Genomic DNA, 24,941 nt, shown 5'->3' on the forward strand with positions numbered 1-24,941 from the left:
GATTCACAGGGGTCCTCCTTGGGTCCACCACGTTGCCTAGAGACTTGGACATCTTGCTTCCATCTACCGTTCAGTGCAAATGACACACTAAGAGTTATAATATAGGAAATATCAAATATTTACTTACTAGCATCACCAGCCATGGTAGCCTCCCTCAACAGCAAATATCTCAACGCAGAGGGATTCACAGGGGTCCTCCTTGGGTCCACCACGTTGCCTAGAGACTTGGACATCTTGCTTCCATCTACCGTCCAGTGAAAATGTCACACTAAGAGTTATATCGCCGCGACGGCTCGCTTGTAGCGGACGTGTGCATCATCGCTCTAAATTCTGTCAAAAATATTAATTTGTGTGCAAAGTGAATTGCGGCTTATTACGGTACACATACGGTCCTAAGGTGTACTCACTACCAGTGGCTGTTAGATCGTTGCGCTCCTGTTGTGAAATTGTGCGAGCGGTACAGATTACTCCATCTCACTCAACTACGCATCGTGGACTGTTCTCACCCATACTGACCCGTCCGAATCAGAACATAAGGATGAGTTTGGTACATTCGCCGAACAAGAAGGGATCCTCGGATGCGCAAGTCACGCAGCGTAAACGTAAACAACATGCATTAGATGACGATCTGAGAAATGAGATGACCGAATTTAGGACGGAAAGTACAGCCTTGGCCAAAAGTATTGAGCACCCATGATATTTATTAATTTTGAAGGAATTATACATGTGTCTGAATCAAAACAGTTTTTAACAGTTTTATATTGTTTATTAACAACAAAAAATTAATACTTTGTTGGACCACCCTTTGCCTTAATTACTGCAGAAGTTATTTTTGGTAAAGATTGTACTAATTTATTACAATCGTCACATGTTAAAGCGTTCCACTCTTCCCGCAAGCGACGTTTTAGGTCTTCTTTTGTTTTTATTCAATGGCGCCGGACCTTGTCCTTCAATAGACCCCACAAATGCTCGATGGGGTTCAGGTCTGGTGACTGGGCAGACCATTCAAGCAGCTCGATGTTATTGTCACTAAACCAAGCCATCGTTTGTGACAAGGTGCGTTATCCTGCTGGAATTTGACGCTTTCCATGTTGGTGTCACCAAAAAGTGTTGTAAACGAGGGCAGAAGTGCGGATTCAAGAACGTTTATGTACTTTGTAGAGTCCATGCGTCCTTCACACACAAACATTTCCCCAACTCCTGCGGCGCTCATGCACCCCCAGACAATCACACTGCCGCCGCCATGTTTGACGGTAGGTACCTTACACTCCGGGGTAAATTCTTCGTCTACTCGACGACGGACAAATGTCACACCAGGTGTGCCAACAATCGTAAAGTAACGAAATTTTGTTAAGTGTTTTTCGGTCCAATATTTATTTTTACAAATATAGTTTTATAATATTATTGTCGCGTATTGTTATTACATGATATTGGCTAACTTACCTCAAAGTTTGATTCATCTGACCACACAATATTTTTCTAATTTTCCTCGGTAAAAGTTTGGTATTTTAAAGCCTACTCGTAACGAGCTGTTTTGGTCTTTACTGAGAGCCATGGCTTCTTTCTGGCTGTATAGCCCTTAAGCCCAGCTTCTTGGAGTCTTCTGCGAGTTGTTCTTGTAGAAATCGGCGTATTAATTTCAGCTGATAACTCAGCAGCGAGGTCGGAAAAAGATTTTTTATGATTTTTCAAAGACTAACAATACTACAGTATCATAGCTAAACATCTCGAAACGTGTTTTATTGCACGTTGTGCCGTGAGTTTATGTTTCAAAACCTGTCAAAGAAAGGTTTTTATCAAATATCTTTGAGTATCTTTTATAGTTATCATGTATAAGCAGTATTTAGGGGGTGCTCAATACTTTTGGCCAAGGCTGTATGTCTTTCCTAAAAGATTTCCGGACGGCTCATGACCAGGATGTGAAAGATATGCGCTCTGATCTTAATGAAATAAAAAATGATATCTGCTCATTGAGAACTGATATGCATAAAATGAAGGAAGAACACTCCAACTTCAAAAAAGAATTAAGCAGTATTGTGGATTCTATTGAATACCAGTCAAAGGAGCAGAATGATCTTAAATCCTGCGTTGACTTAATGAAAGAGGATTTGACTTTATTAAAAACAACTGAAAACGAATTGGCTGAATGTAAAAAACAACTTGGCGAGTTAACTGAGGAGTATCAAATTCAACAGCAACGTGAACGACTGAATAATTTGGAAATCTCGGGCATCCCAGAATCACACAATGAAAATCTCTCTCAACATTTGCATCAAATATGTCAAGTTCTTGGCCTAGTATTATGCGCTGACGACATAATTCACATTCACAGAGTACCTACCCGAGTATCAAATAATCCGAAGCTTATCATAGTCAAGTTTAAATCACAACTGATAAAGGATTCGATAATATCTGCTATACGCAAGAAAAAGGCACTCACTACAAAGGAAATAGGGATGGGTGGAGAGTTCCGTCGCATCTACGTGAATGAACACCTCACACCATATTATAAAGCACTATACAGGAAGACCCGTGAGCTGGCGTCCAAATCTTCGTTCCAGTTTGTTTGGATTCGTAACTGCAAAATCTACGTTCGCCGGAACGACACATCGCCCTCGTTTTTCATAAAAACCCAAAAAGATTTGGAAAAACTGAAGTGAAACCAAATGTATTGAGGAGACCTCCATGTACTTGTATCCTTTGTTTATATTGTGTTCATAGCTATACCTATTATAATGATAGTGTTCAGCCTACTATAAAATGCTCGAACGTCGATGCACAATGCATAGTTACCATATTCTCTTATATATTTAATTTCTATTTAGTCTTTTATCTATCTGAGGAAGAAACCTACATAAAATTAATATATTATGTATCAAACCGATGCTATAATCCTTTAATGTATTACGGGGGTTTGTTGCACAACATCCATTTTTATTCATACAATAGTAATGATTACACAATAATTAAGAGTAGCAAATTAACGTACTGGTGTGTGTTTGTAACGTTGAAAATGTCTAGTTTACCTAAAGATGGCTAACAGAGTTTCATATATTGGTAGTAAACTTAACATATTTTATCAGAATGTACGCGGCTTACGCACGAAATGCACATCATTCCACAATAACGTTTTAAATACCGATTACGATGTTCTATTATTTACTGAGACTTGGTTGCAGAGCGACATTCTTGACTCGGAACTGTGTGACAGTCGGTATGACATATTTCGCTGCGACCGCAACCTCAATGCGACCAATAAAAAGACTGGCGGTGGTGTAATGATTTTGGTTAAACGCAAACTACAAGCCGAACTTAATCACGAGTGGCAGCGCACGGACATGCTTGAATCTATCTGCATATCTATACCTACTCACGATACTTCATCGTCTAACTCACACACGTCTTATTTACACATCGCCGTCGCGTATGTTCCTCCGGATCAGACTGAAATATGCTCACGGTTAATGCAAATAAAGACTAATATGGTTTACTTAGTTGATAAATTCCCTTTAGACAATTTTATTTTAATTGGTGACTTTAACTTACCAGGCGTTACGTGGAGTTTAAAATATGATGGTTATAAAATACTAAGCTCATGCTGTAACACTTTTTTTCTTGGCGAGATTAATTACTTACCGATTTCCACAAACAAACATTCCAACTGACCGTAAGGTCACATATTACAAAGTGTACAGTATTTCCTTTGTCACTTGATTGTGTCATCGTTGGAGATTCACTGAATTTGGATTAACTTGTATTAAAAATTAATTACGTTGTTTTGGTGAACAGAGCAATAAATAACCTCACTTTTTGAATGTCTCCGTTTGACAGATCAATGCGTTACGTTCCATTCTTTTAGTATAGAAGAAGTGTATAATGAAATTAAATATTCAACACTAAATTTTTATAAAACTTAATATTTAGGCTCTTTAATTTAAATTCTAGCTATTTCTAGTATTTTCCTCAATGTTTATATTAAAATAACATTGTATTGTATCTTGATCGAACATGGGTTCGGAACGTTCTAGAAATTTGACATATTCTGAGTGAAACGAAACACACAGGTGACGTTCAGAAACTTGCTTGTTTGTTATTTTTTTTCTTCCTAAAGTTTAATTATTTAATTAAATTTAAATGAGAGAAGCAGTATTGTGAGTTCTCATATCGAAATTATTCAATAAGAGGCTAGTTAAAACAAGTAGCATTTATTGAAAGTAAAGATAAAAATTATACAATACTGCTTGATATTGTGATTTGTTGGAGTGACAAGTTTTCGAACGAACATCTGAGTCACGGGTGATGACCGGCTAGGGGTGTCCACTTTGAAAAAACATCGATGTTTTTTTCGATTCGATATATTGAAACTGTACATCGATTTCTTTCGATGTATTGGAAGAAAACATCGATGTTTAATAAATCGAGTACTTTTTAAAGATTTTTTATAATCCACTAATTTAAGAATTGTATTATTAAAAAACAGTAAAAGCCATACATGAGAAAAATCTTCATTATACAGTGTGAGTCACGTTAAAGTGTACACATATGTATGAAAATACACTCGCGAGCAAAAGTATGGAATCACTTACATGAAGTTGTTTCCACGCGATCTTGTGCACTAACGAATTTGTTAGGAACAAAAAAAGTGGCACCATTTTAAAGATTAAACTTTTATCTTTAAATTGATACCAAATTCATTTAAATCACACCAGTATTTAAAAAGATATCCCGGCTGATGTGAAGAAGTAACGAAAAAGACATGTATGAACTGTTTGATACGTCGCGAGTTGCGGCCTATTTACCCCCTATAAAAGCACGCGTTTTCGGATTTTTGCTTTCACACGTTGATTCATACACATCTCCGCTTCTTTTGACACTTTACCTGGGATTCTACACCTTCAGAAGCAGCACAAATCGTTGCACTATTGCAAGAAGGGCTCAGCCAGCGGGCTGTCGCACGTCAGCGCCACATAAGCCAGTCCTGGGTTTCGAAAGTTTTAAGACGCTTTCGGGAGACTGGTGGCTTTATCCCGAGACCAAGTTCTGAACAGCGCCGGTGCACATCGCAGAGGGAAGACCGTTTTTTCATGTCAACCTCTCTATGAAATCGTCATTTGACTGGAATCGACGTCCAACAAGAGCTCAGAAAAGTTCGTAGGGTAGCTGTTAGCGAGTAGACAGTTTGTCTAAGACATAAGCAATAGAATTTAACTCCAAAAAGGCCTGCCACAGGTTCGAAACTGATGGCAGGTCACCGATAAGCACGCTTTCAATTTGCTCGTACACATCTCGATGTTAAGTCGAGCAAGCCACCCCCATAAGCCACTGTTTCAGCGAACCAGCACTGCACAAATCACTCCTCAGGCCGCCTATAAACCCGACCTCTTCGACTGCTGCCCTGCAAACACAGTTTGCATTCATCGGAGAACAGAACTCGCCTCCATTACTCGCCTTCCCATCGAGATCGAGTGTACGAGCAAATTGAAAGGGTGCTTATCGGTGACCTGCCGTCAGTTTCGAGCCTGTGGCAGGCCTTTTTGGAGTCAAATTCTATTGCTTATATCTTAGACGAACTGTCCACTCGCTAACAGCTATCTTACGAACATTTCTGAGCTCTTGATGGACATCGACTCCATTCAAATGACGATTTCATAGAGAGGTTGACATGAGAAAACGGTCTTCCCTCTGCGATGTGCACCGGCGCTGTTCAGAACTTGGTCTCGGAATAAAGCCACTAGTCTCCCGAAAGCGTCTTGAAACTTTCGAAACCCAGGACTGGCTTATGTGGCGCTGACGTGCGACAGCCCGCTGGCTGAGCCTTTCTTGCAATAGTGCAACGATTTGTGCTGCTTCTGAAGGTGTAGAATCCCAGGTAAAGTGTCAAAAGAAGCGGAGATGTGTATGAATCAACGTGTGAAAGCAAAAATCTGAAAACGCGTGCTTTTATAGGGGGTAAATAGGCCGCAATTCGCGACGTATCAAACAGTTGATACATGTCTTTTTCCTTACTTCTTCACATCAGCCGGGATATCTTTTTAAATACTGATGTGATTTAAATGAATTTGGTATCAATTTAAAGATAAAAGTTAAATCTTTAAAATGATGCCACTTTTTTTGTTACTAATAAATTCGTTAGTACACAAGTTTGCGTGGAAACAACTTCATGTAAGTGATTCCATACTTTTGCTCGCGAGTGTAGATGAAACCAGACCTATTTTTATCGACAAAAAAGAGGTCAAAATTTTTTTGATTTTTTTAAAAAAATTTTTTTTTTTTTTTCTTCCATTTACTTATTGTAAACTAGCGGCCGCCCGCGACTTCGTACGCGTGGATCCCGTTTTACCCCCTTCATCTATATTACGCGGTTTAGATTTTTTCATACAAATGTTTTTTCCCGCTAACTTCCGTTCCCGTAGGAATTTTGCAATATCCTGTTGTAACTAAGCTTTAAGTTTACTAAGGTACCTGCATGCAAAATTTCAAGCGTCTAACTTAAGCGGTTTAGATTTTTCATACTAAAGGATTTTCCCGCTAACTCCCGTTCCCGTGGGAATTTTGCAATATCCTGTTGTAACTAAGCTTTAAGTTTACTAAGATACCTGCATGCCAAATTTCAAGCGTCTAACTTAAGCGGTTTAGATTTTTCATACTAAAGGATTTTCCCGCTAACTCCCGTTCCCGTGGGAATTCCTAAGTATACTATAACCTGCCCAAAATCCGTCGAGTAGTTTTTGTTTCTATAAGGAACATACAGACGGACAGACAGACAGACAGACAGACAGACAAATATTTTACTGATTGCATTTTTGGCATCAGTATCGATCACTAATCACCCCCTGATAGTTATTTTGAAGATATATTTCGTGTACAGAATTGACCTCTCTACAGATTTATTATAAGTATAGATAAAATGTAATAACTTTTAAACTAAGCGTTATATCCTGATAAAATAAAAACAGTTATAATGCTAAATAACAGGCGATACTAAAAAAATACATAAAATACCCAAAAAATGCCAACCAATAAGAAAAAATGATACATTTTGAAAAAAATCTGCTTTTAAATTTATGTATTTTTTAGTATCGCCTGTTATTTAGCATTATTACTGTTTTTATTTTATCAGGATATACCGCTTAGTTTAAAAGTTATTACGTTTTATTTACAATAAGTAATTAGAATAAAAAAAATTCTATAAAAAATTTAAAAAAAAATCTCAAAAAAATTTTGACCTCTTTTTTGTCGATAAAAATAGGTCTAGTTTCATCTATTTTCATATGTACACTTTAACGTAACTCACAGTCACACTGTATGTATATTAAAGTAAGAACAAAAAAAAACATCCGCATTTATTTTTATAAGTTTGTTATATCCTAAGTATTTCCAGTGTTCTTTTGGAAGACTTTGCAAAAACAACAGTTATTTCAACGTTTGCCTTTTAGCCTATTTCTTTGTTGATTGACACAAACAAACTCGCCAACTCGTGACGCGACATTGACATAGCAGTTTTTTTTATTGTCACTAGAGACACTACCACAGAATAATAATAAGTACTACGTACAGAAGTTTTACTTCGCGAAGGTATTTAAAAAAATGTATGCTCAATGTCACTAACAATATGGTATAATTTAGCCTGTCTCATGAGTCAAGCACCATTTTGTTGACAAACGTCAGTGATCGGCACTGCGCCGAAGCTATAGGGCTGACTTCGGTAAAATGATGTGACGTGAGGTGCCAAACTGCGGAAAATGGCGGAGGAAATACATGATTTAGCATGAATTATCATGAATAATATTAACTTCTTATTTACCTCTCAGTGTCTTGAGGCAACTTAAAAAAGTACATTCTGTGTTTTTATTATTATTTAGGCAGTTGTTAAATACTGCACAGTATTTAGTACACCATTTTCTTTTTTTTTTTTCCATCATACACAAGAATACGCGTGCGTGAGTCAATGTTCGCTCGTATGTGAGGCCTTGTCGAATAGTATCCTGTAGGTGGGCCATCGTGCGTGTTATGTTTTCGATGTAAACTCGCGGAGATGAACAGGCCTGACACTACTCACTGCACTCGTACGCAGTGTTGCCAACATTTTTAAAATACAAGTTGGGTTGTCCGTATAAGTAAAATTTTAGTGGTCAGACTTGAGTTTTATGAAATTTTAATTGGTTATCATCGATTCGATGTTTTAACACTGAAAACTTAAAAACATCGATACATCGAGTATTTCAATAGCTTTTCAAAACATCGGATCCATTCGATGTATCGCATAGTAAACATCGATGTTTTCAATACATCGATGTATATCGAATATCCCTATGACCGGCGCTTTTTGGAGGGTCCTGTCCTTTTGCTTGGTTGGCGGTGATCGCGAACGGAAGTTCTGTTGTACGTGGTGTGATAGTGTCCCGAATTCCAAGAGGTCTGAACCGTGCCGTTCCCTGATAAACGGGCAGGGCACGCATCGTCATCCTCTACGTTAAAAGGGAATTTTGGAATAAAACCGAAATCCCGCTGTCCGCCGATTTCGTGGACTCACTGCCACGTGCTGAGTTCTGTTACTGAAGGTAAGCAGGTCCTATTCCAAGGATTACCTTGAGTTTCTTCTTGTTATTTTGTTGTTTGCATTGGCGGCATTGTTAACCAATGCACTTGGTTGTTATTCGCAGATTGTGTGTGGTTGAGCAGTGCTCGGTGGCGAGCCTCTGCGCTGTCTGCTGTTGCTGTTGATGTTGCTGATGTTGCCTCCATAGCAGGTATGTTGTGGTTTCTTTCTCAAACTCATTCGCCTCTCCGCTGAGTTAGGATGAATTACTAGAAACGTGGCACTCGGTCACGGGCTACCCTACTTCATAGGTTGGCTCCATTTCTATTGAGCTTGTTGACTATTTTAGTTTACTTTGAAAAAGTAGATTACCCACGTAATGATTACATTTTACCAAAATGTAAATTCCTAAATAAATTTACCATTGTAATGAATTACCGTTGGATTTTGCTGTGTTCACATTTGCTCCATCCTCGAGAGCGATGGATTATTGTTTTTATATTGTTTTTAGTATTATGTATTGTGCTGTTGTATAATATAATTTCTTATTGTACAATAGGAGGTGTATGGTACCGGCCATTTTGTATGGCACTGGCCATAAAGGTGTTTGGCACCGGCTGTCCCGCAGTGCCAGACGCTTGCTGCGCCCGACGGGTGCGGAGGGGGTTGAGCCGAGTGGTGGATAATAGCGCGCTAATCTTAAGTATTTTTAATCTGTACCAACCAAACGGCCCAACGACCCATCCCTTCCTTTTTTATCTAGTTTTATTGTCTCACCCGCAATAAATTGTTGTCAATTTAAATATCTATTTTTTTATTTTGCTCCGGCAAAAATTTTTTATTTACATGGCGCCCGAACAGGGACGTTGTTGGGTCCGTGGAGGTTCTCCCTGGCACTGGTCTATTGCTCAGTGACGGATTGGTTGGTCATCTTAAATTTTTTTTGTTTCTGATGCTGTTGTGATAATGTGTTGAGTGTGATCATGCTGTGTTAGTGTTTAGTTTAACTAAGATTAGTTAAAATATTGTACCCTATTTACTTTTTTTATGAAAGTTAATTTTGTAAAGTCAATATTATGAAGGAGGAACGCCCTATCCGTTTCAATCTTTTGAACAAGGATGAATTAACTTACGAAGTTGTGATCCGTGATGCTGTGCCAGAGCGAACTGTACAGTTGTTGCGTGCTCAAATTAAACGTTTGGCTCAGGATATACCTAGCGATGAGGTGAGTGAGTTCGAGGGAGATGCACTGGCTGAGCTCAGGATTATTTCTTTTAAGATAGACGAGCTTGAGGAGCTCTGTGATAGGAAACACCTATTACTCAAACAACTTTATCGCGTGCAGGCTTTAGGAAACCACATCTTCCATAGGTTGAGTCGTGTTGAGGCTGCGGATGTAGAGGATAGGACTTTGAGGGAACAGTTGGAGGAGCGTCTCATCCCACTTTTAAAACGGATCGACCGTATGACGCACACATTCGTTAGTAGTTATGATTTCCAACCTGCTGAGGAGGAAGTATCTAGGGTCGCTGGTTTGGCTGCGAATGAGTCGTCAATGGTCAAACCGGTGAATTGTAATGCGTGTGTTCATTCTTTGAATGTGAGGTTTAACGGGAAAGATAGTGTGCAGGATTTTATTGTTAGAATTGAGGAGTTGTGTCTGTCTCGGAATATTTCGAGGGAGAAATTATTTAACTCGGCAGTTGAATTATTTACAGATGAGGCTCTGTATTGGTACCGAGGTACTCGTGACCAACTAAATAGTTGGGAGGATTTAAAGGCGTCGTTGCTGGAAGAGTATTTGCCCTACGACTATGATCATCGTTTGTTGCAGGAGATTCGTTCGAGGACCCAAGGTCCCGACGCAGTGCCGGATTAAGCCAGCGCGGGGCCTGTAGCAAATTTATATCAAGGGGCCCTTGGTTTGCTTTAGGTTCTCAAGTTTAGGGTATTAAATGAAACAAAATTAACTGTTACAAATGAACTTTTCTTGATTTAATGTGGGAAAATTTAGAGATAACACTTTCAATATCAACTTATTTAAGCAAATCATGCTCTATATTCAACAAAGTAAGATGATTAAGACGTTCTTGTCCCATCGTGTTCCTTAATTCATTTTTAATACGTTTTAATGTTGAAAAAGAACGTTCGCCACTGCAGTTAGTGATCATGAGAGACATGTAAATGCGCAAGGCAATTTCTAAGTTTGGAAAACACGATTCTAAAGAATTATTTATTAAAAGTTTTTAAAATTTTTAAAAATGATTAGTTTTTCAAATGTAGTTTGTAAAATGATCTTTTGTCATACGTTTTTTGTTAAATAATAGTAAACCTCATTTTTTAATTATCCGCTTTTTTACTTGAGTCTCTAAAACACCTTGCTCTTAATCTACCGTCACTAGCTTTCAATAATCTCGAAACATGATCGATATGATAATCGATTAAAAAGGTTAGCTATATTCACTCATAAAAAAAATGAATCTATATTTTATAATAAATCAACCAACTATAGTAGATTGGATCGTGACTGAATTAATAAAATTTAAATAGTTCGCCTGTTTTCTCGAAATATTGATAATCGATATTATATTAAAATCGATTAAAAAAGTATAATCTCGGCTACCTACGTAAACTCATAAAATAAATGTATATACCTATAGAAAAAAATACAAATCTGGCCGCTTGAAGGGTAGAAATGTGGTATCTATAGATGCTAGTCTAAATTTAAACATTATAGGCCAGTAGAATTACATTTTAAATCGGAAATGTGAATTACATTTTAAGGCTGACAATAGTGTCTGAGTTTCTTGCGCTGCTTCTTCTCAGCACTGGCCCATTTATTGTCCTGAAGCAGTGGTAGGGTTAATACTGGGTCGTGTAAAAGTGCTTTTTTAATAAAGCCTACTTACAGAAATAAATGAGTTTTACTGAGTTTTTACTAAATAATTCCTACAAAAGATTTTATCGCTTTAATGGCTTCATTGGTTGCCCATTAAGACTCTCCTAGGTTTTCGACTTCGACGGAGTTTACGGAGACGCTTTATAGGTTTTCCGGTTATACCGCGTAAAGGACTATCGAAAAGTGGTCTTCCTGACGGTTGAAGGGCATTTAATCCTGCATTAAATAAGACCAAATATACAACGTGTCCCAAAATTCAAGGATAAGCCGGCGCCGCAGGGTGGACATAGTCATGACTACTTTAGGAAAAATAAGAAAAAAAATATATCTCAATTATTTTTTAAGTTACACAATAAATTATGAAATTCGTCGAAAGTTGACACCCCTTATGATATTTTACATTACCACGACCACAATTTTTCAAATACTTCTGTTTTTTTGTTTGTATCGGCAACTTAAGTAGTGCTGCTGTCCACCCTAATTCTTAAAACCCTCAGAATCCTTGCAGTTTTTACACAAAAGTTAATCAAAATATGATATTTCCTTAAAATTTTGAACGATTTTTACTTTCACTCCACTTTGACTCGTCGTTTTGTAAAAAAAACAGTATGAACACTACTGCGGCAAGTTTATTATAAAGTTGACGCAACTATCCAAGATTCCAAAATGGTATAATACTCTAAGAAAACTAGTCGCAAAAAAGATATGCGTACCATTTTTACAAGTACTTCGCTTGTTAGTTAGTATGGGATAAATCTTGCAATTAAATTTAAAACCAGTTCTCCTCAACCAATTGAGCTGAAATTTGGTATACTTATGTAAGTACGATGACATTGCAATATTATGGTATCATTGAGCTGGATGGAGTCTGGAGGTGGCCATAGGAACTTCTAAACGAAACGGCGGAATCGCAACTAGTTTGGGTTCGTTGGACATCTTTTCGAGCACTTTAGTGCTAGATGATGTCCATGGTCCTGATGATGAAGTCAAGAGGTGACCAGGAGCTGGCCAAAGGAACTCCTAATCGAAATGGCGGATGATTATCGAGTTTGGGTTCGTTGAATTTGACTTCCCGAGCACTTGGACCATGAGATTGAGAAACAACTAAAAAGTGTAAAATAAAGTTATAATAAAAAAAAACTTTTTTAAGAACAAGCATTAATGCGAAATTTTACGAAAGAATTTAACTATAAAAATAATTGAATGCAAGGTTCAAATAATTTCGAAAGTTTGTAGCGCAAACAGAAAAAAAGAGGAATAAATTCCATGCGCGATTACAACTTTATTTTAAACTTTTTAGTTGTTTCTCAATCTCATGGCCCAAGTGCCCGAGAAGACAAATCCAACGAACCCAAACTCGATAAGCTTCCACTATTTCGTTAAGGAGTTCCTATGGCCAGCTCCTGGCCACCTCTTGACTTCATCATCAGGATCCTGGACATCATCTAGCACCAAAGTGCTTGAAAAGACAAATCTAACGAACCTAAACTAGATGCAATTCCGCCGTTTCATTTAGAAGTTCCTATGGCCACCTCCAGACTCCATCCAGCTCAATGATACCATAATATTGCATTGTCATCGTACTTACATAAGTATACCAAATTTCAGCTCAATTGGTTGAGGAGAACTGGTTTTAAATTTAGTTGCAAGATTTATCCCATACTACTAACAAGCGAAGTGCTTGTAAAAATGGTACGCATATCTTTTTTGCGACTAGTTTTCTTACAGTATTATACCATTTTGGAATCTTGGTGTTAATCGAACTAACTATTCTAATTCTGTCGTATCAATAAAAACCAGTTTCAGAAACGTATACCGTCTATTCTTCCTCAAGTGACATTAATAAAAAAAAGCGAACATCGAAAGTTAATAGACAATAAAAAAACATAGCGTAAAAAAGTATACATATTTATAAAAAAGTGTCCATTCGTGGACATCCTCCCCTTTTTTAAAGGAAAACGATTTTTCGCATCTACTACCCAGTCGGAGCACCTTCCGCCAACAGCTCCTACCCATCAAATCAGTCTTGACTCTTCGCACGAGTCGATCCCAGGTGCCGCCCATAAATGGAGCCGAAGGGAGTATGAAGCGCCAGACGATTTTATTGATCGCAGTGTAGTCCGAAACCGCAGTATCGTAGAGGACCCGAAGTTGCCGATTTGCTCCAACAAATGACGTGCCATCATCGGAGAGATTGGCGCTCGATGTGCGATAAACCTCTGGAAACACATAATAGCCGTATCCGCAGGGAGGCTTGCAACGATCTCAAGGTGGATGGCTCTCGACCATGCACGTGAATAATGCCACCCAACGTTTCTCCTTCCTGCGACCGATGGCAACTTCAACTGGTCCAAAATAATCAATGCCGGTAAAAGTGAAAGGGCGCTGATGGTGAGCTAATCTTTCCTCCGGAAGATCTCCCATTGGAGGACAGAGCGTTGATCTCCGAAGCAGCTTACAAGTCTGACATCTATGTATGACCCACCGAACAGCGTTTCGTATGCCGAGAATCCAAAACTTCTGCCGCAGTTCATTAATGACACTCTCCGTGTTGCAATGAGCGAATTTCTCATGGTAATGAAGAATAAGAAGGCGTACCAGTGGCTCTTTGCCATCCAAAAGTACCGGTAGCTGCGCCAAAGTCGACGATGTTCTCCCCGCGAGGCACAGCAATCCATCCTTCAACACCGGGGATAGTGTGACAAGGCGGCTCTTTCTTGGCACGGGTTGGTGGCGCATCAGACAGAGCATTTCCTCTTGAAAAACGTTCAGCTGACTCCGAGCCAGAAGATGTCGTTCCGCACGCAGAATGTCCTCAGCTTTTAGCGGCAATAGGCAAGGAGCTGTGGCGAAAGGGGTCGAAGATTGAAAACCTGATCTTTGCGTTAAACAAATATCCCCAACCCAAAAATTTTGAAAAATGTGACCCCGATTTTTGAATATGAGCGCGAGAAATATATGGACCCTAGCAGTCGCCCTTACCAGTCTAACCCAAGAGCTGTTCGGATGGTACGATGTCATACGTTCGGGTGGTACGATGTCATATGAAATGGGTGACTTGAAGCCTTTTTCCGCAGGCCACTCACTGATTGGAGTTACTAAAAGGTCTGGACAATATCGTGACTCAATGCCGCATGTTCCAGTGAGAGTCAGTCCAGAAAAAACGCCGACGCGGTTTAATTCGATGTGCGTCTCCAATAGTCGTGGCCCGACGAGAAGCTATCAAAGCTCCCTGCAATTCCAATCGGGGAATTGAAGCGGGCTTAAGCGGAGATACCTGTGCATTGTTAGCCACAAATTCTGAAAAAGTATCCGACCTCTCACTAGTATGGGAGCGATGTCCACGAATGGACACTTTTTTATAAATATGTATACTTTTTTACGCTATGTTTTTTTCAGTTTTCTCATTTTTGTTTGTTCGAATAAGGGATTCTTCCACAATTCCGGAGAGATTATAATACGGCCCATTGAACTGTGGGTCAATACTCCTTCTTTTCCTCATCAACATGGGCATTGTTGAACAAATATTGTTTATTGTTAATCCAGGGATCTGCTTTAATAATGAGTCAGACTCACACATCAAGAAGCCCTCTTGTAGGCAGGACTGAGGATCTAGAAGCATTGGGTTCTTGACCACAATACTTGAGGATTTTGATGAAGGATAAGCAAGATACAAGTATGGTATAGGAGAGGAGTAGCATTTATTCTTTATCCATATCTTCGGCTCCCACTTTACATAATGTAGCAGTTGAAACCTCGTTTCTGGTTGAGGGATCGTTACTTTAATAACCAACTGTCCATTTGTCTCATCAATGGCCTTTAAAGAGGTGACTAAGTGAGGAGATATTGATGATATGTAGAGAAGTAACCCGGAGCTTATTTTCTGCTCTAACCAATTCCTCTGAGTTTCTAGACTCATTATGAATGGAGGAATTTTCCCTTGAAGCAGGATCATCAAAGAAAATGTTAACTGGCTGAGGTAATTTGTTAACAGATGTGCACCACGAATCTTAATCTCGGATAGTGTCTCAACATCAGATATTAACTTCTTGAATTCATCTGTTGTGTCCCTTATTTGTTCATTAAGAGACATCGTTACTAGTGAGATTTTTTCCAATACTTTAAGATCCTCTTCTCTTCTATCATAAAGATTTTGGATCTGCTGGGTCAGTTCCTGGTATTTTTGATCTGGGATAGCACCAAATATATCTGCCATCTCATAGGCGAAGACGCCGGCTGATATTGCGTAACCCGTGTATTTTAAGGTTTTAATGAATTTCCCATACTTAGTTAACTGTCCACCAACCCGAGCCACTGGTCTAATAGCCCTTAGAAAAGCCATCACTACTCTCAAGGGATTGCGCTTGGTTCTAGATAAATGAGTCATATCAAACGTTTTCCGCTCCTCTGATATTTCAGTTGGGTAGGGGGTCACAATTAGCTGTTGGAAGGTTGACAAGATGCTGGTGTACTGCTGTTGATAGATCTTTTCAAGATAACCAAATTGCCTAGAGAGACTCTTGTAAACAGCTGCAGGTGTCTTCTCTCTATCTACCGTTGCTAGTGCGTCATGAAGCATGCGTTCGGGAGGTGTAAGTTTGATTATGAGGGCTTCATCTGCATAGTCATCTATCAGTGCACCTTTAATTATTGGTGCTCTAGTTTCTACAAGGAGCGGCTCCTCTTCTTCACCTAGAATGTCACTGAAAGCACAGTTAATACTTAAAAATAATACAAAAGCTACTAAAAATCTCATCTTTGAATTTAAATTAACGGGTTCAGAGCTTAATGTAGAGATAAGAAATATGTCCCATTTCAGTTTTTAGTTTGTTTGTTTATATTTTTAATAATCTTTATCGGTTTTTTCTAAACATAACTATGTCATTGATTGGTTAACATTAATATATCAAAAATAATCAGGTATATATCCCTTATAACCCAATGTTATATAATTTATTTACTCAATCCACTCTCCTGATCCATCACTATCAAGATCCTTATATGAGGAAAATGATACTGCAACTGGTGCTTTGGTCTCTATCCTTTCTTGTCTATATCCAGTTCCAAGATTTGGTCCTGTTTGAGGTATTTGAGGTGGGATATTCATCTCTTGGCCTGTCCTCTTTACTGCCTCTGAGGTAAGGACTCTCAATGTCTCATTCATTCGGGACATTAGTAATGTCATCTCATCAGCACGTGATGGTCCTCTACTTGTTTCTAATCTTTCATTATTATGGTTACTCTCTTGTAAATTTTCAGTTATGGATTTTTTGATGGTTTCCGATATTTCATGCTTAAGATCTTGAATATTGAAAAAATCAATTGAGGTTTCAGCTGAGTCTATCTTAATACCTTGTTCTTCGATGAGAGCTTCCGATTCACGCCTCGAATCGTCGCGTGATACCATAATATGAAACACTGGAATGGACGAGGTAACCGCTTGCGTTTTGTTACCCGAAAACCCAAACAAAACCCATCCCAGTTGAGTTCGAATGGCAACCGGCTGAGATTTCGAACCACTTCTGGTCTCGGAAGGGACTGTGAGAGACCAGTTATCGACACCTATAATCAGCATGGGCCTCGCTTCATCGTAGCATAATTCGTGTACTATGTCAGCTAAATACGGAAATGATTGGAGGCTTTCTCGTGGCGCAGACTGGCTGCGCAGCCCTAAGTCCTTTATCGACCTCGCCCCTTGAATAGGGTAACTCGTATCGGAACAACGACCTTTTATTTCAAAATCCACATACTGCACGGCGCTATCTTTTGTTAAACCACCTACACAATCTAAATGAATTTGTCCCTGAGGACCTTCAGCGCCTATTCGAGAGGCGATGTCGGAGTCGATCAGCGTGGCTGTAGACCCGTCGTCTAGTAGTGCAAACGTATCGACACTACCAGCAGGCCCAGACACGGTAACAGCCACTACCTTTAATAAGGGACGTAATGCAGGATTGTTAACTAGCGTATCGGTTGCGTTGATAGCTACCGTATCAGGTTTCGAGTTAGATGACGTTGAAGGAGATGATTGTTCGATATTATGATGTGCGGCCGAAATGTGATTAGGTTTAAAATTTGGATCGTGTAATAGCATGTGATGTTTTGCATCGCAACCGTTTGCCTGACAATTTAATTTGTTCCTATTGCACGTTTTAAAAATGTGGAAACCTCTTTTTAGACAGCGGTGACAGATTTTATTCCTTTTAATAAAATGCCATCTGTCATCGACTGTCAATGACATGAAGTCTTTGCAATTTGACAGATCGTGCGTTTGTTTACAAAATGAACAAATTTTTGATGTTGGATGATTCGGAACATTTATTGGATGCATTGCAGGTGCCTTGAAAGTCGTACCTGAAGTTGACTCGGAGATGGTATGTGTCCGGTGGTGAATTGGGCCCTGTGTCGTGGCATCGGCCACCGCCCCAAACTTTACCACTAAATCCACCTCACGAGATAGGAAGCGCGACAACATCTCTACCTTACCTTGGCCTAAACTCTCGTTAGCGGCAGCGAAATCCAGCCATCGTGCGCGTAGCAGTGGAGTCAACTTACTTAACAGTCCCCCGAAGAGCTCAGGGGAGCGTAAATAATCGTGGTGTTCCAATAATTTCACAATTTCGACACAGTTACGCACACGAGTGGCAAAGATTGTCAGATCCCGCACTTCCGGGCCCAGTTTAGGCAAGGCTTTGATGGAATTGACCTCCTGCAAAACGATTAACTCAGGCCTTCCGAAACGACGTTCCAATGCGTCAATTACGTCTTCCGCTCGATGCGCCATCACCAACAATGTCCCTACGGCCTCTCGTGCGGCTCCTCTCAGAGCCTGGTTTAGCCGGGCGAGGTTCTCCGTATCTGAAAATGTATTAGATGTGTCAACAAATGCACGTTTAAACATGAGCCATTCTAATGGAGATTTCCCATCGTATGTCGGCAACGGTGTCACATTTTTGCTAAACGATGGTTGTTGCTTCTCGGCAAAGGTGTGTAGGGCTTCAACAAGCTGCGCAACGTCAATCGTGTCACCCTCTCCATCGTAGTGCTTATCGATGGCATTGACCCCATTGCCTCGTTGATGATCGCGCCGAGGCGGATTCGAAGGGCCCGATGCCGGCACTAGAGGGATGACGGCGTCAACGCAGTGCTCATTTTCAGCCTGTTGACACACTTTTGGAGAATTAACATGCCCTACCTCCGCACCGTGGTGCGGTTCGTTCTCGGAGTCCTGCAGCCATTCGGCCACTCGTGAGTTACTGGACTCCGAGACTGCCTCACTCAATGCTTCAATGGAAGCCAGCTCCGCTTGATATTCGGCCTCCGCCACTTTACGCTCTAATTCTGCAAGGCGGCGAAGGTGGCGCGCCTCCGCTGCGAGTTTCCTCGCAACAATCGTAGCGGAGGAGCGGCGGCTACGTGCGGATAAGGAAGACGGGCGGGTGGTATCGATAATCGGATTGGTTGTTACCTGTGTTTCCGAAGGATCCGTTTGGGTGGCCGGTGTAGGAGGCATTGGAACGACCTCGCTACTTGCCTGAATTGGTTCCTTTTGCGAACGTGTATTTGCCATCATCTAATTTTTACCAACCGCTTTTTACCAATATACTGAGAACTGCTGAAAAATAAGCTAGTGATCCGGCTCGAAGATGTTAATCGAACTAACTATTCTAATTCTGTCGTATCAATAAAAACCAGTTTCAGAAACGTATACCGTCTATTCTTCCTCAAGTGACATTAATAAAAAAAAGCGAACATCGAAAGTTAATAGACAATAAAAAAACATAGCGTAAAAAAGTATACATATTTATAAAAAAGTGTCCATTCGTGGACACTTGGATAGTTGCGTCAACTTTATAATAAACTTGCCGCAGTAGTGTTCATACTGTTTTTTTACAAAACGACGAGTCAAAGTGGAGTGAAAGTAAAAATCGTTCAAAATTTTAAGGAAATATCATATTTTGATTAACTTTTGTGTAAAAACTGCAAGGATTCTGGGGGTTTTAAGAATTGGAGTGGACAGCAGCACTACTTAAGTTGCCAATACAAACAAAAAAACAGAAGTATTTGAAAAATTGTAGTCGTGGTAATGTAAAATATCATAAGGGGTGTCAATTTTCGACGAATTTCATAATTTATTGTGTAACTTAAAAAATAATTGAGATAGATTTTTTTTCTTATTTTTCCTAAAGTAGTCATGACTATGTCCATCCTACGGCGCCGGCTTATCCTTGAATTTTGGGACACGTTGTATATGTTTTGAACAAACCGTTCTCGTGCAAATGTTCGCCGAACGCCGTAAGTCCTTTACGCGGTATAACCGGAAAACCGAAAAAGCGCCCCTTTCGGGGGCCCCCACCACTTAAGCACAACTCCGTCGAAGTCGAAAACCTAGGAGAGTCTTTATGGGCAACTAATGAAGCCATTAAAGCACTAAAATCTTTAGTAGGAATTGTTTTACATTTAATTCATTTTTGTGTTTAATTCTTCTGGCCTATTAGAAAACATTCCCGTTAAAAAGTTCGTAAAATACCTACCTACTTATTTTTATGATTTAACGTGATGAAATCGAGTTTTAGATTTTCAAGTGAAAGTAAAGCATAGCCTAATGCAAGATATTTTACGCTCCTATCTAAATTAATCTTTTTTTATTTCGGCTTTGGAGCGCGGGGCCCCCAAATTCGCGGGGCCCGTAGCATTTGCTACTCTTGCTACGTGGCTAATCCGGCACTGTCCCGACGAATCCATATGTAGTTATCTAAGCCTGATGCAAAATTACTTTTCGAGGTTGCGTAAACCTTTAGACGAGGAAGAGAAGTTGAGCTTAATCAAGTTCAACATTAGGCCATCTTACTCCATTCCTTTGGTCAATGTTGAAATAAAATCGTGGGCCGACTTGAAGAGGCATTGTAGGCAGTTAGAGGCGGCGAGACAGAGGGCAGAATCCTTCACCGAACCCCCGCGCGGTGTACAGAATGCTGTCGCCCCTGACCTGGCCTACAAAAGTAAGTCTGCTCGTCCAAAGTGTGAGGCTGTAGTTAAAAGTCCGAGCATGGAGAAGTTTTGCGTGCGTTGCCGTGTGAAGGACCACACGCTCCGCGATTGTAAGGCGCCTCATGTTATTATTTGTTATCGTTGTGGTGAGAAGGGCGTGACCGCTGTCAATTGTCCGAAGTGTGTACGCCAGAAGGACGTCAAAGTCTTTGGAGTCACAAAACGCGTGGCGACGGACCGTCGTTTTGATGTTACACCTGTTGAAGAGTGGCGTGCTTGGTGTGAGTACGTGCGTGTATTTTCTAGAAATTGCAAAGCTAATGTTGCGACGGTCCGACCAGATGATTGTCAGGACGCACGTCCTTATTTGAAGGTTAAGATTGGTGGTGTTCCGTGTTCTGGATTATTAGATTCTGGAGCGGAAGTTTCTATTGTTGGTGGTTCTGCTGTGAATTATTTTTCTCATCTGGGTGAGTTGTATAAGTCGGATTCGACTGATGCTGTGGTAACGGCGAATGGTTCAACTTCCCCTACGGTCGGATATATGTTTTTACCTGTCGTAGTGAATGATGTGTTGAAGGTTATAAAGTTTTATGTGGTTCCTGGATTTTCGTCGTCTTTGTTGTTTGGCATCAACTTCTGGAAAGCTTTTCAGATAGCGCCTGATGTTTTGCGACTTGTGAATCGGAGGGATTCGATTGTTAGGCATGCTGAGGCAGTCGTGTCTCAGAGGTTGACTGGTGGTACTGGTAAAGCTTCTAAACACCCGAAGGTTCGTCGTAGACCCTTTCAGTGTGTCAGCGTCGGTTTTGTTGGTTCACTGCCCAGGTCTCGACGGCAAGTGTTTGAAGTGGATAGGAAATTGAGGAAATCTCACTTGCGAGATGAATGTTATAATAGGCGTCGGAGAGATGTCGAGTTTGAAAAAGATGATGTGGTTTGGCGGCGCACGCATGTCCGTAGCGACGCTGCTAAACATTTTTCTTATAAGTTGGCACCTAGATTTGAAAAATGTAGGATTGTTAAAAAGTTATCTAAACTTGTTTACTTGCTGGAAGATGAAAATGGTAAACATAGTGAATGTCACGTGAAAGACATTAAGGGTTTAGATTGAAATGTTGATCTTTGTTGTGTATAGTGGTGGTTTGTTTCTGTAAGATAGTTTGATGCTGGAGGGCCAGCGTGAATTTTTCTCGTTATCCTCGTAAAATTCTGGTGGGTGAAGGGGTACTGTAACACTTTTTTTCTTGGCGAGATTAATTACTTACCGATTTCCACAAACAAACATTCCAACTGACCGTAAGGTCACATATTACAAAGTGTACAGTATTTCCTTTGTCACTTGATTGTGTCATCGTTGGAGATTCACTGAATTTGGATTAACTTGTATTAAAAATTAATTACGTTGTTTTGGTGAACAGAGCAATAAATAACCTCACTTTTTGAATGTCTCCGTTTGACAGATCAATGCGTTACGTTCCATTCTTTTAGTATAGAAGAAGTGTATAATGAAATTAAATATTCAACACTAAATTTTTATAAAACTTAATATTTAGGCTCTTTAATTTAAATTCTAGCTATTTCTAGTATTTTCCTCAATGTTTATATTAAAATAACATTGTATTGTATCTTGATCGAACATGGGTTCGGAACGTTCTAGAAATTTGACATATTCTGAGTGAAACGAAACACACAGGTGACGTTCAGAAACTTGCTTGTTTGTTATTTTTTTTCTTCCTAAAGTTTAATTAGGTATTTAATTAAATTTAAATGAGAGAAGCAGTATTGTGAGTTCTCATATCGAAATTATTCAATAAGAGGCTAGTTAAAACAAGTAGGTAGCATTTATTGAAAGTAAAGATAAAAATTATACAATACTGCTTGATATTGTGATTTGTTGGAGTGACAAGTTTTCGAACGAACATCTGAGTCACGGGTGATGACCGGCGCTTTTTGGAGGGTCCTGTCCTTTTGCTTGGTTGGCGGTGATCGCGAACGGAAGTTCTGTTGTACGTGGTGTGATAGTGTCCCGAATTCCAAGAGGTCTGAACCGTGCCGTTCCCTGATAAACGGGCAGGGCACGCATCGTCATCCTCTACGTTAAAAGGGAATTTTGGAATAAAACCGAAATCCCGCTGTCCGCCGATTTCGTGGACTCACTGCCACGTGCTGAGTTCTGTTACTGAAGGTAAGCAGGTCCTATTCCAAGGATTACCTTGAGTTTCTTCTTGTTATTTTGTTGTTTGCATTGGCGGCATTGTTAACCAATGCACTTGGTTGTTATTCGCAGATTGTGTGTGGTTGAGCAGTGCTCGGTGGCGAGCCTCTGCGCTGTCTGCTGTTGCTGTTGATGTTGCTGATGTTGCCTCCATAGCAGGTATGTTGTGGTTTCTTTCTCAAACTCATTCGCCTCTCCGCTGAGTTAGGATGAATTACTAGAAACGTGGCACTCGGTCACGGGCTACCCTACTTCATAGGTTGGCTCCATTTCTATTGAGCTTGTTGACTATTTTAGTTTACTTTGAAAAAGTAGATTACCCACGTAATGATTACATTTTACCAAAATGTAAATTCCTAAATAAATTTACCATTGTAATGAATTACCGTTGGATTTTGCTGTGTTCACATTTGCTCCATCCTCGAGAGCGATGGATTATTGTTTTTATATTGTTTTTAGTATTATGTATTGTGCTGTTGTATAATATAATTTCTTATTGTACAATAGGAGGTGTATGGTACCGGCCATTTTGTATGGCACTGGCCATAAAGGTGTTTGGCACCGGCTGTCCCGCAGTGCCAGACGCTTGCTGCGCCCGACGGGTGCGGAGGGGGTTGAGCCGAGTGGTGGATAATAGCGCGCTAATCTTAAGTATTTTTAATCTGTACCAACCAAACGGCCCAACGACCCATCCCTTCCTTTTTTATCTAGTTTTATTGTCTCACCCGCAATAAATTGTTGTCAATTTAAATATCTATTTTTTTATTTTGCTCCGGCAAAAATTTTTTATTTACAATGCCCCCACAATTTAAATGAAGCTGCGGTTAACTTTTTGGACGAAATGAGCTTTCTAAAGGATGATGGGCACAAATGTATGGAAAGTGGTACCCGCTCCAATAGCCATAACCAATATATATTTCAAAAGGCCTTTAGATGTAGAAAAATGCCTGCTATGGGGCCAGTTCTAATTCACGTTTTGAAAGCAGTAATTCCACTAAGTATTATATGAAAGTATAACACAATCATCCATGTATACGAGTATGTACTATGACTAGAATCTATTAATATAACTAAAATAAACATTCAAAAGGAAAGGATTATACCTACGATGAACTACCCAAGCTATTAGCCCTTTATTCGCTTTCATCATCATCATCATGATCATTTTAGCCATAGAACGTCTAGTTGAACATAGGCCTCCCCGAATGATTTCCACAATGGCCGGTTGGTAGCGGCCTGCATCCAGCGCCTTCCCGCTACCTTTATAAGGTCGTCGGTCCATCTTGTGGGTGGACTTATTGGGTCTTGTGGGTTTATTCGCTTTAGCAACCCATAATAAAACCCTTAGGAAGTAATAAAACTCTAACCTACTTAAATTGTCATTTGGTATGGAAATGTCATTTTAATCCAAGGTTTATCCTAGGTGTATATAAGGGGGTAGTTCTTCAAATAAAAATATTTATTTCACAATTATCCGTATTAATAATTATACAGTTAAGGAAGGATGCTGGAGCAGTAAACACTTCATGCCTCGCACAACCTAAGTACCATACGATGGACACGTATGATACTTCGGTTACACAAAAAGTATGTTTATCTTCGAACGCAACCAGATCTGAGGCTGGTGGCCATAGTAAATGTTGTTCGTCTTGGTAAGACCTTTCAAATGACACTACAAACATAACTATTGGAGCCGGGTACTATTTTGTTAAAAAGTATGTTTATCTTCGAACACAACCAGATCTGAGGCTGGTGGCCATAGTAAAAGTTGTTCGTCTTGGTAAGACCTTTCAAACGACACTAGAAGCATATCTATTGGAGCCGGGTACCATTTTGCCCATTGTCCTTTAATTCAATATAACCTTATAAGCAATAATAAGAATAATATTTTAGATTTGTGCTTTAGTAACAATATAATTTCATCAGTTACTCATTGCCAAAACCCAATGGTAAAAGAAGATTGTTATCATCCTTGTTTAGAAGTGTCTTTAGTGGACTTGTACATTGAACCTTTAATTGAAAAACGTGTACCCCGCTTAAACTTTAGGAAATGTGACTTTACCAAAATTAATAGCTATTTGAAGTCCATAAACTGGGTGGATCTTTTGTCTGATAAGTCGGTTGACGACGCCGTGGATATTTTCTATGAAAAATTAAATGAATGTTTTAATCAGTTTGTCCCTTTGTCTACACGCTCAGTCAACCAAACAACTTTTCCTAATTGGTACAGCACAGCACTTATAAAAATTATACACGAGAAAAAGAAAGTTCATAAGAGATGGAAAAAAACAAA

At 39.6% G+C, this 24,941-nt stretch overlaps 2 protein-coding genes across 5 annotated transcripts in view; one reads left to right on the top strand and one right to left on the bottom strand.

The window, feature by feature from the left end:
* The window catches only part of LOC135083703 (methionine--tRNA ligase, mitochondrial), a 49,974-nt gene that overhangs the window by 2,934 nt on the left and 22,099 nt on the right, over positions 1 to 24,941 (bottom strand). The window lies entirely within an intron of this gene.
* Positions 8,320 to 23,399, top strand: LOC135083704 (uncharacterized). Of its 4 annotated transcripts, none has more exons than XR_010259686.1 (2): positions 8,320 to 22,807; positions 23,156 to 23,399. XR_010259686.1 is itself a non-coding variant. In XM_063978415.1 (2 exons), the coding sequence occupies exon 2, from the start codon at positions 20,204 to 20,206 to the stop codon at positions 21,542 to 21,544; it is 1,341 nt and encodes a 446-aa protein (XP_063834485.1). In that variant the 5' UTR covers positions 8,320 to 8,750; positions 9,099 to 20,203; the 3' UTR covers positions 21,545 to 23,399. The 4 variants fall into 4 exon arrangements, 2 of the variants coding, with proteins under 2 accessions (XP_063834485.1, XP_063834483.1); XR_010259685.1 differs by having other exon boundaries at positions 8,320 to 22,618; positions 22,721 to 23,399; XM_063978415.1 differs by having other exon boundaries at positions 8,320 to 8,750; positions 9,099 to 23,399.

Source organism: Ostrinia nubilalis, chromosome 24 (genome assembly GCF_963855985.1).
Source record: "Ostrinia nubilalis chromosome 24, ilOstNubi1.1, whole genome shotgun sequence".
In the NCBI taxonomy this organism is placed as follows: Eukaryota; Metazoa; Arthropoda; class Insecta; order Lepidoptera; family Crambidae; genus Ostrinia; species Ostrinia nubilalis.